We start from the raw sequence: 15,010 nt of genomic DNA on the forward strand, positions 1-15,010 counted from the left end.
TGAGGTAGCAGTGTCCAATGAACTCACCTCACCGCGTTCTCGTGGGCGGGACTCACGCAACGCCCTCTCCACGCTGTGCTTTGCCTGAGAAGCCAGACTACGCAGCAGGTTGATGCGTTTTCAGTGCCGTCTGCCAGGGTAGATAATGAAAGGCGGGTTATGAAATTTTAAACCACGGTTATTTTATCTTTCAGTCTCAGAGCTTTATTAAATTACGACAGAATGACGACGACCACGACATTTCAAGGGTTGGAAGCCGGTTCCAAAAGCAGCTCCAGGTATAACGTTATTGTGGCACAGACATGTTTGAGACGGTAGTCATCGAGATGAACATGCTGTGCTTTGAAACGTATTCTCGGACTTAACGTTTGTGACTTAAAGGCCGTTGCTATAGCTAAAACTGCATGGCTAAATGTTTACAGTCCGGGATGCTGGATAAAAGCTTGCACCGCACCTGCTCTCAGCGCGGACGGGCCACTGGTCTCGCCCAGCGCGCCTCCATGCGACGGATCTCCTCTTTGTGGGGCATGGACATGGAAGTTGCACAGCTAGCTTGCGTTTGCTAACTGTCCGCATGCCAAACGCGTATTAAGCCATCTACATCGCATGTCTATGGAGCACCTTTCAATGTTTTGGTGATCGTCCCATTGTGTGTGATCTCCATCATCTCATTATCCTTATAGATGTGTAGTAACGTCTGCAGCTAGCGCCTACTAAGATTGATTGTATTGTTGGGTGGGGCCCCTGTGGATTTTAAATCAATTTTTGTGTCGCGTTACTAGACCACTATTACATTAATAATCATATTATAATCATATACAACCAATACAATGTTTGCACCATAAACCAACACATTAGGTGAATTTATTAATTCACGTAAACATCCCGTTGGGATATCTTGGAGTTGTTTGGGTTGATTATTGGTTGTCGTGCGTCGTTAGGGCTGGAAGTTGTACCTGTACCTGCTCAATGTAGATCTGTCATCCATTCCATTCAAAAATGTACACGGATCAAAAAAGGATCCGTGTACATTTTTAATTGTCTTCACACGCAGACCAGGTATAACCCCTCAAAGCCGTGCATAGGATGCATTTGCAGTGACTGTATTCAAATAGATCAGGTGCACTAAAATGGCAGACCCCTCGGTTGAGGTTCTTGGGTTGGGCTCTTTCTGTATGTTCCTAAGTACAGAGTAGCGGCCTAAACATTTTTGTTTGACATTAAGCTGTTGGTGGTCCCAATATTTAAAGATCAGCTCTCAATGATAGGATCTTCTGTGTGTACCACCAGATTAATATTGACCTAGCAACCAATTCTCACCATTATAAATCTTATACCATAAATTCTGCACTTCTCAGGCCCTCACGTTCCTGTTGCTCTATATGATTAATACTTAACATATAACATCCCTGCCACTAAATGTTGTCTTAAGGTTTGGTTATGTCCATATGAATGACCTGTAATGTGTGATCAGTTTCTCTGGGGATGGGACAGTGTACCTGAGTCTACACTTGGGAACCACAGGTGGTTTATCCTTGGTATCATTTTGCTGTCTTATATTATTTGCATGTTATGTGAAGTGCTTAAACAAAATCACGACCTATTGAATTGCCCCTTAATGAGGCCAAACCTGCACTATGCACATTTTCAATCACTGCAGCTATTAGTTTTGACAAATAAAAAAGTTACTTCTCCTCCCACCCTATGTGACAATGTGTACATTGAGATGATGAACCATACAACCGGACACAATTTTCAAAAAAAAAGAAGCATGCCTTGGCTTTGTTTTATGACTGAAGCGAAGATAATGTAGTGCAGGAATGATAACATTAAAATATTCACACAATACCAATTCCAAAAAAGTAAATGAGTACAAGTAAATAAATAATAGAAAACTAAATTCCTGACACTGAAGCACTGCTCTGGAAAGGCCAGCAGAACACGATAATGGCAGGCAGCCAGAAACAAAATATATGCTACTGTCTTAGCAGCAGTGTTTTTCCGCATTTGAACAGCAGGTGCTGCACGGAGCCCGCTTATGAGACTCTTAGGCCAATATGTTCCTCTTACCCAGCTCAAGAGAAATTTGATTGGTTAAAGCTTCTACTGTACAATGAACTTGTTGGACCGAAATTTGCTTGATAAATATTGACAACTTTTTTTTCCTTAATGTCCTTAACCTAATGCATTGTGTGCCTTTCTCATTGTTTCCTTATCTCCATCTCCAGAGTTTCAAACCCTCCAGGTGGCGCATCAAACATTTCTTTCGGCACAGATGAGGACAAACCCCCTGTACGGAAAAATAAGATGGCCTCCAATGTGTTTGCTGAGCCAGAGGACCCCTATGCCCATCGAAGGAACAACCCACCCGGTACCCCTTCTACGTGTGTCTGTGACGTTGGTGTGTCTGTAAATGTGCCCTGTCCTTCATTGAGTTCCAGAAGAGGGATAAGATACGTGCAATTTTACAGTATAATCAGCATACTCTATATAAAAGCCACCCAGTGCATTCTTATTAGTAATTTCAAATGTTTGCAGTCAACAATCTGATACATAATATTCACTAAAACAATCATTTTATTAAACAGATGTTACAGATTATAAGAAAAAACACATCCTGCATTTGGTATTTCCCTCTCCCAGCAGGAAAGCACTGGCTCTCATCCACCACAGACTTGTAGGAAATAGGAAGCACCTCCGGGATTTGCCAATGTTCTCCATTGTATTGGCAACAGCGTTTGTCATTTACTCATTGTTCCCAAGCCTCCCCTTGGTCATTAATGAGAAACTGAAGGCGTTTATGAGAAATGGATTGAAAATGTTACATCATCATGGGGTTTGTTTTTTGTTGTTTACCTTCCATTGTTTACCTTCCACCACTGTTTACCTTCCAATGTACGTCATTTGTCTGCTCACCATTATCTATGGACCATTATGTGTTACCCTGAGCAAACAACAACTCCCAAAAAGAAAAACGTTCCCCCTTGGGCTGATTAACAGTCAACTATAAATCAATTAGTCAGATAAAAGATCAATAGAAGTTTGAGGCCCTAATCTGGCCTTAAACTTTAATGCTTGGATCAGACTTCATAATTTCAGCCAGATTTGTTTTGGAAAAATGTCCAGCGTCAAGGCCAAATACAACGTTGGGAAAGGCTAACAGGGTTCTTACCCCTTATAGTGGGACAGTTGAAGAATACCCTAATGCAGAGTCTAGCATGGCCGAATCCTTGGTATTCCTGCATAGTTTGGAAACACCATTGAAGTGTTCCTTGATGTTGACCATAAGGATGGCTGAGTGCTCTCTAGTGCACATATGTTAACATGGCAAAAAGAGAAAGAGGGATGCTGTCAGGTGGAACAACAAAACCAAAGAAAGGACCCCTCCTGGTGACCCCTAGAAACAGGTCCACAATCTTGAATCATCTTTGAACTGCCAGACTCACGTAGTGCCTCTGACGGTAATATCTTGGTTCTCCTTCCCGCTGACCTAGGAAAGGTTGTGGAAGGCAGCATATGTTGGGTCGGGGTGATACTTGTAGGGTCTCCCGGCCAAGAAGCAGCAATAATCTAAGGCACTACGATGGCCTGATCTGACATGGTGGATGTAGCAAGGCCAGTGCTGACCGCGACCCCTAGGTAGCTGCCAAACTCCACATAGGTAGATGCAAAACACAACCTAGCCAGCTGCGAAACTGCACCTAGGTAGCTGCGAAACTCCACCTTTCTTTTTAGGTGGGGTAAATTGTACAGTTTAAAAGACAATGATACATGAGCTGTATTGTTGCCTTACCCAGCCCCAGATTAAAATTAAATTTAATTAAAATGTAGGCTTTTTGGGAGTTGTTGTTTGCTCAGGGTAACACGTAATGGTCCATAGATAACGGTGAGCAGACAAATGACCTACATTGGAAGGTAAACAATGATTGGAAACCCCATGATGATGTAACATGTCTGTTTATAGTAGAGGACGGACTGCTGAGATTTACAACATTGTAAAATCATGTCATAAGGTTATCCAAATAATTAAATGCTTATCGCTCCTTAGCTTGCAGACGTGCTTCTGTGTTGTCAATGTTTGCTGCTTTTAACAAGATTACCACAGGTTTATAGTTATTAGTCAGATTAGTCAGCATTTCAGAAGAAATATGCACGTCCGTATTGCACAATGAAACTACACCTTTGACCCACAATGAGTTTCAATGACTTTACTTGCACACAATCAGCCCTGAGTAGCCCAGTATTCGATCTAGTAGAACAACCAACAGCTTTATGCCTTGCGTAGGTTTTTCAGTGAATCAATAGATTGTATTTGTGGTCTAGTTATACAATACAGACTGCTTTTTTGGGTGACTTGAATCACAAATATGTTCCCAGCATTACTGTGGCCCTTTCTAACCATGTACCCTCCCTCCCACAGGGGGCAAGCCCACAGGGGTTCTGTGCGGTGAGTCCTCTGCCCCATTGAGAAGAGGACTGAACCACAACGCCAACCACTCTGCAGATCCAGCCGGCACGGTATGGTCATGAACACAAGTAGCTGTTTGTGAATTTAGAGTTGAACCACTGGGGATGGGGGTGACCTTCCTTGAGGGGAAGTGAAAATTACCAAATCTTTTGTTATATGACGCATTGTCAGGCCTTGGAGTGGGACTAAATTAAAACAGCACATGTTGGTCCAACAGCAGCAGCTTTTCAAATCTACTTCTGTTATAAATGTCTGGGCTAAAATACTATGACATCAATCACATATGCATTCTTTAAATCTGGATTAAACTATCTGCTCTGTTAAATGGAACCTTTCAATGTTTAGTTAGTGAGGGCTGGAAGCATGTTGTATGTTTATGTTTATATTTCTCTGAAAATAAGTATTGTCTGTGTTTTAGGATGCGGAGAATAATGTTGGTGATGCAGGTACATTTCTTTATTATATTTGTATTTATCTTTACCTAAATGAAATTTGAAGTGTTTTCACTTGTCGTTTGTTGAAGCCTATGTAGACTTTGACTATCGGGCATGTTTTTAATTATGTCTTTACTTATCTGGAGGTGGTTCAAACGTAGTCTAGTGTTAAAGTATGTTTTAACGCTTACAAAGTCAGGTTATACACATTACATAATGAGAACGGCTGGCACCAAGCAAACTAGTTCTTCACGCTAGTTATTAAATATTTCCACCTGCCCCTCCACCCCTCTGATTTGTCTTGACACGATTGCGATTGAGCCTACGCATAGCATGCACGCAAACTCACAGCCAGACACAAGAACTCCTTCTAATTCAAGAGCAGCTTTTTCTTTAATAACATAAAAAAGAAAGATTAGAAAGAAAAGAAAACTGAAACCTATTTTTTGCATACTTCCATATTGTGTTGTTACGCAAGCTGCATTGATTATTGCATTGTTCATAGAAAGTCATATTTGTGACAAAAGCTTTTTCTCTAATAAAATATTAGATAAGTTAATTAATCTGTTGATGTCTTTAATGATCATCACAAAAGTAGGAAGTGATTAGCAAACTCTGAGTAGCAAACTCAGTTGTATATATATATTTTTGAAAATCACGCATGGAAATGTACATAAAAAGAAATTGTTGCATCGAGATGCATTGATAATCATTTTAGAATCGTTGACCTCATAATCGGAATCAAATCGTGAGGTGCCAAGAGATTCCCACCCCTATTAATTATTGTAGGAGTGGCTAGGGCCGTGGCACTGTGTGCACTGTGCAGTACACAAACAGTCCAATACGATTGTTCCATGCAAATCGATGTCCTCTCCGATCTTCTAAAGCAAACTGCTAGTTCGAAACAAACTAGTGGTAACTCAGGACGTACGTGTTCGAGATGCACCTTACACCACCCACACGAGTTGCTCTTACACACTTGATTGGTTTATTGGTGCTTAATCCAGTCACCAATTTATGCATTGCACCGTCTTGTTGTGCGTGCAATACAATTTATTTATTTATTATTATTATTTTATTTTTTTAAGTTTTGCTCTTTGTTTTTGAGCTGGTTTTCCTAAAGAGGCTAATATAGCTAACGATAACAATGACTAGCCAATGACCGACTCATCGTGTAACGATGCCCACAAAGACAAACAGGAACGCTATAATTGCTACAAGCCAGGAAAAACATCACAAGTGAGGTGTACGATGCATCTCGAACACACCGGTTGTAGGTTCTGGGACCACCATCGTAGGCGACCTGGCACATCTGATCCCAATCTGACATAGACCCGACTATCCTCATCTCACCTGGCTCACATGTCAAAGGTTAAATGGAAACTGAAAGATGCGTCCACTTTTACACGGGTCAAATGTATGTCAAACGCTCTTATCTCTTTTGTGAGAGCTTACAGTGTGAATACTGACGCCCTTTACACCTGGCATTTACGACATACATAATAACCTGGCAATCAATTAGCCCTGTGGGACAAACATGATTATCTACTTAACGTTATGATTTTGCAATTGCCTGAAAACTGCTCATTGCGTTATCAGAACAGGGAAAACCCTAAAGCGGCCAGAGAATACCTCGGCCCTCGGTCCATCACAAACGGCCCATGCTGCAGGTTAAGGTTCCTGTTGTGCTTGTGTGCAGTCCACAATACAGAACCCGAGGCTATCTCGGAGCCGCCCAAGGAGGAGCCCCCACTGGCAGAAGCCCCCGCCGCTGGAGCCACCTCCGTCCGCAGGAACCCCCCAGGAGGGAAGTCCAGCCTCATCCTGGGCTGAGCCACAGCCCGCCCCCTGCCTGGCCTCGTCTCAGACCCCTCGTCCCGCTCTTTATTTCATATGTATATGGCCTGCTTGTTTTGATACGAACATGTTGCAACCCCTCATGTGTCCCTCTGAATCTAGCCGGATCACGGATCCCATCCAGAACCATGCGCAATGCTCAATGTTTTGATACCTTCTTTATACATTTTTATTTTGTATTTAGTTATTATTTATTTATACTTTTTCAGAAGCACTTTATGTATCTTGATGTTTGAAGCCTGTCCTCATGGTGCGTTAGAGCTACTTGACAGGGCATGGGGTTTACATTACGTGTGTCTTCTGCCAACAAACCCCAAAAAACGAACCCCAATATATTTGTAGTTACTGCACAAGAGCCAAGTAAAGTCATGGCAACCTGCTCAAAACAAAGAAAATCGACCACTAAGTCCATTGCTTTTTTGCGTTTTTTTTGCACCATGTTTAAACTTGTTCCAACCTGCATGCGTGTGTGTTCGGTTGTGTATGAATGTGAGAAGAAGAAGAAAAAACTGTGACAATTTAATTTAAACTGCTGGATAACTTTTGTTGTTTTTTGTTTATAGTGCATTTATGTGGTTTCATTGCATTAAATGAGACTTTTCTACTGGTGTGTGTTCACACGGTAGCAAAAAAGACATAATAGCTGTCATTCTGTCCTCAGTTTATTAGGGCCCATGTAAAGTGGGGAAAGGGAATTGGCCTTTTGTATTTTCTCTTTCCCCTTGAATAGCCTATTTTAACCTCAGTGCCAGTTGTTAATGACATGTGTTTTTATAGGTGTGCCATAGCTATAACAATTGGTGCCAGGATGTGTGATATAGGCTACAAAATCAAAACTGTGTTGGGTTTCCCAAAAACAGCATGACAATGCTTGTCCCTTCATCACAATTAATTGAAGGAACAATCTGCCAGAAATGGCTGAACGTTTCTGGAAAACTTAGCCCGGATTTGACAAGTGACCTTATGACACCTCAGCCTTTTTAAGTGTTTTCCCTCGGCTCCAAGAATGGACTTCTGTTTCTCACCAACCCAAGCTCATTGTTGGTGCAACACTCCTTTGGTAAATTATCTGTGGTTTTTCATGGTACGTTACCTGAGGCTTACAAACCAGAGGTATTTTTCATTCCAGCTTGTGTCAGTCCGTCACCGCCCATCAGTTATTCAAGAAACGCAACAGGTTAATAATGAGGGGTAAATGAAATGTGGCGTAGGTAAAGAAAAGTACTGTGGACTCTTTGCATCCTATGTCAATTCAATGCTGGGTGTGATCATTACAAAAAACAATATTGGCACGTTAAAAAATAAATTAATTTCTGATCAGCATTTCTTTCTTCAAGGAGATTTTTGTGTTATAATGGTTACGGATCGTTTAGCTCTCGCCTTAACGGGGGGCAGGCTGGATGGGGGTTGGTCATAACGAAACCAAAAATAAAAGGTTACAGTAAACATCGGTCTCAACACGAACGGCTGCTTGCGGGTGAGTTTAACGTTTATACTATGCAAACTCTACTACAAATTCCTTTTGCATGCAATACTATTATGCGCAACTTTAAGCTTGTATAGTAGACATACTGAGCGCACGGTTACCTATGGGACCTTTAGCCGGCACACACTATTGAGCGACAGATGAATGAATGGTTGTATTCTAAGGTAAACTGCACATTCACAACTGAATACGTCTGTCTACCCATTGATGCTGTTTGGTAGTATTTAATCTTACTAGTTTATAGGCTGTCAATGCCTGCTTCCTTTTGTGCTGGCTCACTCACAAACTGCATGGGATTCTCTGTAGTCAGAACTCACCCTAAGGGCATACAGGTACTTGATATGGAGAATCTGCCCATAGAAAGCATACCTTTGTTGCAGAATTTCCGTGATATTTATACATTTGTATGTTATTTTATATCCAAGTAAAACTCTGGATTGGTGGATTGTTTGAAGAAATGGGGAAGTGCACTTCGTGTCGCAATCCAGAGTAGGGATTGTGTAATATTTGTTTATGAGATCCATACAACAATCTACCTGCATGATATATCGTTTAATTGTTGTTGTCCTTTTTCCAATGCCAACTTTAAGTCTTCCAGCATGGACTTATTTTCACTATTTATTTTACTAATTTCACAGTTATATGTGGCTGCAAATGATGGTAAAATGTTGGCGTTGAGGAAAACCCGAAATGCCTACTGAGATTTCTTGTTTCAATCTAGGAAAACTGCTTCTATTGAACAGAGATCATGGCCTCTTGGACATGCTTGCTGTTCTTGACCCTTTTCTGCATCATTTCTGGATTTGATTGCAGTAAGTTGGTATATTTAGAATAAATAACGAAATATGTTCAATAAGTGTGTTTTCAAATATTTTCATGGATATAATGGATTTATAATTCTCTGTTCTTATTTGAAGGTTTTGTATATCTGAAGTGTAACGAGGACAACCACGGACGGTTAGGCCAGCAGTCATTGTTGGAGTGCATTGTGATGGGAGATGTGCGGATCGAGAGGGTCGATAGGGTCATTTGGAAGAAAGGAGAGACCCCTTTATTAGAATACCAGAGAGGTGTTAAACTCACATCTGAACCAGGCTTTACATTCGCTGAACCAAGTTGGAATGAGAACAACTTGAATGTCTCGATACTTTTGAGCAACACCACGATGGCAGACATTGGAAACTATGTGTGCATAGTGCTTACCAATCGAGGACATTGTACCAACTCAATCACGCTTGGTCTCTCAGGTGGGTCTTATCACTGACATATAAATATTCTGTTTTTGAACAACGAGCTCTGTGAGTTGAAAGGAAATGCAGAATAACGAATTTATTCATAGAAATATGCCACAAAACGTTCAGGTCTTTAGTTCGTTTGAGAGGAGCTCCTTCATATAAAAGCTCCATAGAAAAATGAAAACAGCATGAGGATGAGTGCATAGTTTCTGTTTGAGCAAGAGTATAAATAGCCTTTTAGAAATGTGCTACACATTTTGTTGTTGAGATATAAATACCAGACTAAGAATCAAATGCATGGTTTCACCCCATTATGTTTTCTTTCTTCAGCCACCGTTAGCATTCCGACCATCGGAGTGACTGAAAACCCCCAGCAGGTTTTGACGCCTTCCTGCGACGATGGTGTCTGTGATCCGGAACGGAGCATCGGTTGGTTTGACGAACACACTAATGATTTGACACCCAGCGACGAACAGGCCGCAATTATCGTTGCTTTCCCTTTATGAGTTATTGCGTCTCATACAGATGAGACTTCTAAAAGCGTATATACGTATTTAATGTAAGCATATAATACCAGTCTCCTCTCTAGCAGAGTGAGCCTCGAACACAGTTTCACAGAGCCTACAATAGCAGTGGAGGCAGGGAAAGAGAAGCCCATTATAACGTTGCACTTTACTATGAAGGGATCGTTCTCGCTGAAGTCTTCTCTAACCTAATATTATGTTTACCCTCAGGCCATTATGTTTACCCTCAGATACCAATTACACTCATGGTTGTGTTTCATGAATTAGCTGGTGGCTGAAATGAATGCAACTGTTTGCAGGATTTGTGCTTCATAATTTTAAATGAATGATGTGCTAACAAATGTGTTGGTAGCGGTGATAAAGTTACACATTTCAGGTTGAAGCTGTTGATGAGAGGAGTGGAACAACAAAAGAGCATGTCACTAAAAACATCTTAATCTTTACTTTCTTTCAGATCCACATCCAGAATCACAATTGGCCGCCAAAGTAGCACCACCTGTGGTCGTGGTTTTAGTGATAGGACTAGTCATAGGACTGCTGTTCCTCCTGAAAAGACGATGGAATAAATGTAAGTACTCTTCTTTGCCTTTCCCAGAAGTAACAGGATAAACGGCTTAAGTTTATCCTGTAAAAGGATAAACAGCTTGAGTACAAAGAGTCATGTTGCATGCTATCGTTCCTGAGCAAAATAAAAAAAGAAAATAAGGGAATAAATGTGTGAGTTGGAACAAGGAACACAATTTTACGGATTATACCGTAAAAACCTGTTATTGTTGGATGTTGGCCATGAGAAAAAGCTTTGAGACTAGCCTCAAGCAGCAGATATTTGGGTTGTTGTTCAAAACCAAAAGTAAAGATACAAATCTTAAAGGAATGTCTGTTCATGTATCATGAGTTGACTATGTTGATGGTCTTGTGTTTTTCTAAAGTGTGTGTGTGTGTGTGTGTGTGTGTGGGGGGCGGGGGGTAGTTAGTGAGAGACTGATGTAAGGTATTATTGGATTTCCATGAAAATGTTAAACCTACTTTTAAAATTGGTTACACTATTGGTGCAACATTTGAATGGTTAAGCACTATACCACTTCCAATATAGCTACCTTCTGAATAAAGAATAAAACATATATCTAGAGAAGAATACACTTCTGCTCTAAGAGTACTCTGCTCTTTATACACTGACATCATTATATAAAGTGCAGATTTCATTTCCAGGAAAACTAAACCAATTTGCGTGTAAAATGAAAACCTACAGTTATTAATTTCTGTGATAGAAGACTTAATATGTAATATCTGATAAAGGCGAAAAAAAATGCCACTTCTTGGTCTATTATTTGAAGGGTCACTGTGAAATTTCTCACAAATATTGGGCATTCATTGATCGAGGTAATAATTTACATGTCGGCCATTTTATCGCCATGGGTGTATAATAACAATATATTTTGTAAATATATGTATACTGTATCTTCCCTTTTTCATAGGTACCCATGAAGAAATTCCCATATACAACCAAGATCTATGTAATGGTGTGTTCATTTTTCATTATTATTTATTTGTATCACCTTTATTTCTTTAAATTTTGGTGAACCGATGTTTATTTGCATATGATAATGATAATAATACACAGATTAAATAATTTACTAAATAACAGACTATGTTTTTTAAGTTTTAAAACAATAACTTCACAAAGACAACGATGAAAAGCTTTAACTTTGCCAATAAGATCAATGGATCAGAAAGATCAATGGGCAAATCTGTCTGCAGAGGATGTCATTCACTTTCAGCAGTGGAAAAAATACGCTATTGTGCAGTTTGTTCTTCATTGTTCTAAATAGTTGTGGTTTAGGCTGAATGGTGTCCAACCAGTGTTAACCCCCATTTGGCAGAAAGTGAATTGCATCACTGGTTGTAGTACTGGTTTATATTACTTAACAACATAGATTGCCGCACTACCTGCCTAGTTCATCCAAACAGGATTAATGATTGAGGATTTGCTCTGACATATATGTGCTCTATACAGGCGAGCATCAACCAAACCAGGTCTGAGGGACTGTGCCAAACTGTTGTCTATTGAAGACAAAGAGAGAGTGAGAGTTCCTGTTACATTTACATTTAATGTAATTTTGCAACCAAAGCTAATTTCATGCAGCATCCAAAGAAATTCCTCACTTCTCTAACTAACTAATTGTAACTAAGTGTGCAGCATTTATAACACTGCCAACATCCAAAGGGTGTGTTGACACGGCTTGGTAGCACAATAAGACAAGACAACCTGCTAGAATCCAATTTTGCGCCAAACCAGTCCCAAATCTTCGAATGAAATGATTAAGCTAAGTCTAAAAGGATCTCTTTAAGCTAAAGAGGATGTATGTTACGATGAAGAATTGGAGAGATACAACATAAATGAACTGATGATGACATCTGCACTTAAAATGAGCTGAATAATTATTTTTACTGAACTACTTTCTACAAATCTTTAATACTAAAACACCAGATAAATAAGTTTGCATAATATTAAATGTAAATACTTAGTTTGTATAACGTAACATCAGTCTATGTAAAGCACTTGTGTTTTAATTTTTTTTAAGGATTTTGTTTGGATGTAAAAGGAAGCATTTGATGCTATTTTTGAATCACTGTGATACTTTTTTTAACAATGTTTAAATGCCAGCGTTTGTAGCAAGCCAAAAGCCTGGTTTGACCTGCTTCTGAACAGATTGTGATGACCTTTAAGGACAGAGATGTCAATACTCCATTTGCCACAAATGCAATAGCTTGACAGAAATAATGAATGTAATGTGAAATCAGTCTCTGCAAGGGTAATTTGTTGTGTAGGAAAAAAACAAATCAGCAGACTTTGGTGAATGTTTAACTATGTTTAATTAAACAGATTTAAATATTTGTATATTGGGTTTATGTGTTTATGAGCCTGTGCCTTTCTCTAACTGCAGTAATTAATTTACCAAATGTTGTGACACAATAAGTATACAGATTCCAACCATCCCAGATAAAAGCTAATCCAAGTAAATCGGCTGCTGGTCTTTGATGCAGAGGCTGTGTTTATCTCAGAAAGAGCTCCAGACTCGGCTGATGAGGATCATCTTAAAGACTAGGAGTTTTGATTGCTCTGAAATGATAACCTTCTCAAGACTATACAAGAGGATAATTACTATTTCATAGTTTCTCCAGAACCATGGAGTCTGGTCATTTTTAATTGGTAGTTAAGCCACAAATCAATATATTATCATTGAGTGCTTTAAAATGATCCCTGCATAACACAGGAATTTACGTTACTCAGACAGAGTTACTATTAAATAATTAATGGTTCGTTCAAATTAACGTAACGGGTCCACAAATACACAAAGGCGAGCAGGCAGGGGTGCTGTCCCTCAGCGGGAGGTCTCTTTTATTGTTTTTAAAACGAGAACACAAAAACTCGTAACCGTAACGAAAAAGGGGTTTGTTCCCACAATGTCTCTCTCTCTCGGGACTCGTGCGGGTTTCCCTCGTGCGGGATCTCGGGGTCCGTGCTCCGGGTTTTCCTTCTCCTACTACAACAGAAAGCAGGCACATGAGTACACCCTCCCTGATTGACCTGAGCGCAGACACCTGCTCGCCACCAGGTCAAATCCCCCTGGCCAATCCCGTGCGCTCCCAACCTGTCCATACTTCCCTTGCAGGCCAGACGTCACACTTCCCCCCACAACTACATTTAAATAAAAGTATATTCTTACTTGTGATATTCCATCCAGGCACAATAGTTTTGAGCAGGAAAACTGCTCAACCGATGTTTGATATTTCTTCTTAAAGTATGTATTAGTATTTATTTAGCAATTTTCATAAACTATTCTATGGTTTTATTCATCATAAAGCTGTCTTCAATCGGCAAACAAAGAGATTTGTGCAAGCCTTTTCCACACATTTTAAAGTTTGGAAAAGGCTTTCAACAGGAACGAGTCCAGACCGATCCACAGAGAGCAACAGAATTTGAACTTGCAAGATCGGGATCGTCTTACAAGGATGCACATTCACTGCTACATTCACAAACATGCTGGTAACAGCTTGCTCTTCAGGATCAGTTAGATCATGTCTTGGACGCAGAACACCTTTGTTAAATCTGTTTGAGATGCTGGTTCTAAAGACCCCTTTGCCCGTATTTATCAAGAAGAATAGGCTTTAACTTCTGCCAACTTGCACATCCTACATGCACTGAAATGTCCATGGGTACTTTCATAAACACATAACTTGGGAAACTTGTAGTTTTGTTAATGTTATTTTCTAATCCTGTTTCTTCTGCTTGTGAAATATATTGTCCTTTGTGCCATCACGAGAACCTAATATAAGGGGAACTGAGCCATTCTTGTACCCAATATCTAGTGGCTATTGTCCAAACCAGAGTTCACACAACAAGTGGACATTGCTATGAGTAGAGTGTCCATAGATCCTTAGTGATAGAGATAGAGATTATAAAGATTTTAGAAAACAAATTTTACTTGGGCAAGAGTTGAACACCAATGGCCCCTTTTAAGGAGGAGCTTATACTCCAGGGAAACGAAACCCTAATCATGAACATGTTCTGCTTAACTCTGGAGACTGACCTCAGACTCACTCATTTTGTTCTGCTATTACAATGAATTAACAAAATAAGCTCTAGAAAATGGTTCTTCTCTGCAAGTAAATTCCTACTATTTTAGTCAGCGTGTTCACCTTCCTCTGTGCCAGTTCAACTTTGTTCTTCAAATCAAGTGTCAGCATTTTTCTAGCGGTTCCTGGTTTCCTGAATCCTGCCCGTTGACTGCCCGTTTGCCTTCTCCCTGCCAGATGGTTTGCCTGATCTACGACTGGTTCAAACAGTTTGGTGCTCACAGAAATGGCTGGGCGTGTCGGTTGTGACATCAGACGCTCAGTGAAAAGCCATGCGTGTCTCCAACCATGCAGTCTACCGCGCCATAATCGATGCTGAGAAGGTTGTCCTTTAGAACATTGACCCCAAGTCAGCAGACATCTTCCAC

The 15,010-nt window shown here is 40.2% G+C and overlaps 1 protein-coding gene across 4 annotated transcripts; it reads left to right on the forward strand.

The window, feature by feature from the left end:
- Window positions 1–133: 133 nt before the first annotated feature.
- Window positions 134–12,903, forward strand: LOC307070870 (jupiter microtubule associated homolog 1-like). Of its 4 annotated transcripts, XM_079729566.1 has the most exons (11): window positions 134–278; window positions 2,229–2,371; window positions 4,421–4,518; window positions 4,887–4,914; window positions 6,602–8,236; window positions 8,967–9,057; window positions 9,163–9,492; window positions 9,811–9,909; window positions 10,459–10,572; window positions 11,480–11,524; window positions 12,019–12,903. In XM_079729566.1, exons 1-5 carry the CDS (start codon window positions 223–225, stop codon window positions 6,733–6,735), a joined length of 459 nt encoding a protein of 152 aa, XP_079585692.1. In that variant the 5' UTR covers window positions 134–222; the 3' UTR covers window positions 6,736–8,236; window positions 8,967–9,057; window positions 9,163–9,492; window positions 9,811–9,909; window positions 10,459–10,572; window positions 11,480–11,524; window positions 12,019–12,903. The 4 variants fall into 4 exon arrangements, with proteins under 4 accessions (XP_079585692.1, XP_079585693.1, XP_079585691.1 ...); XM_079729567.1 differs by lacking the exon at window positions 4,887–4,914 and having other exon boundaries at window positions 4,421–4,523; window positions 6,579–8,236; XM_079729565.1 differs by lacking the exons at window positions 134–278; window positions 2,229–2,371; window positions 4,421–4,518; window positions 4,887–4,914 and adding an exon at window positions 8,671–8,745 and having other exon boundaries at window positions 7,963–8,236.
- The last annotated feature ends 2,107 nt before the right edge of the window (window positions 12,904–15,010 follow it).

The sequence above is a fragment of the Pollachius pollachius genome (assembly GCF_949987615.1).
Source record: "Pollachius pollachius genome assembly, chromosome: 2".
NCBI lineage: Eukaryota > Metazoa > Chordata > Actinopteri > Gadiformes > Gadidae > Pollachius > Pollachius pollachius.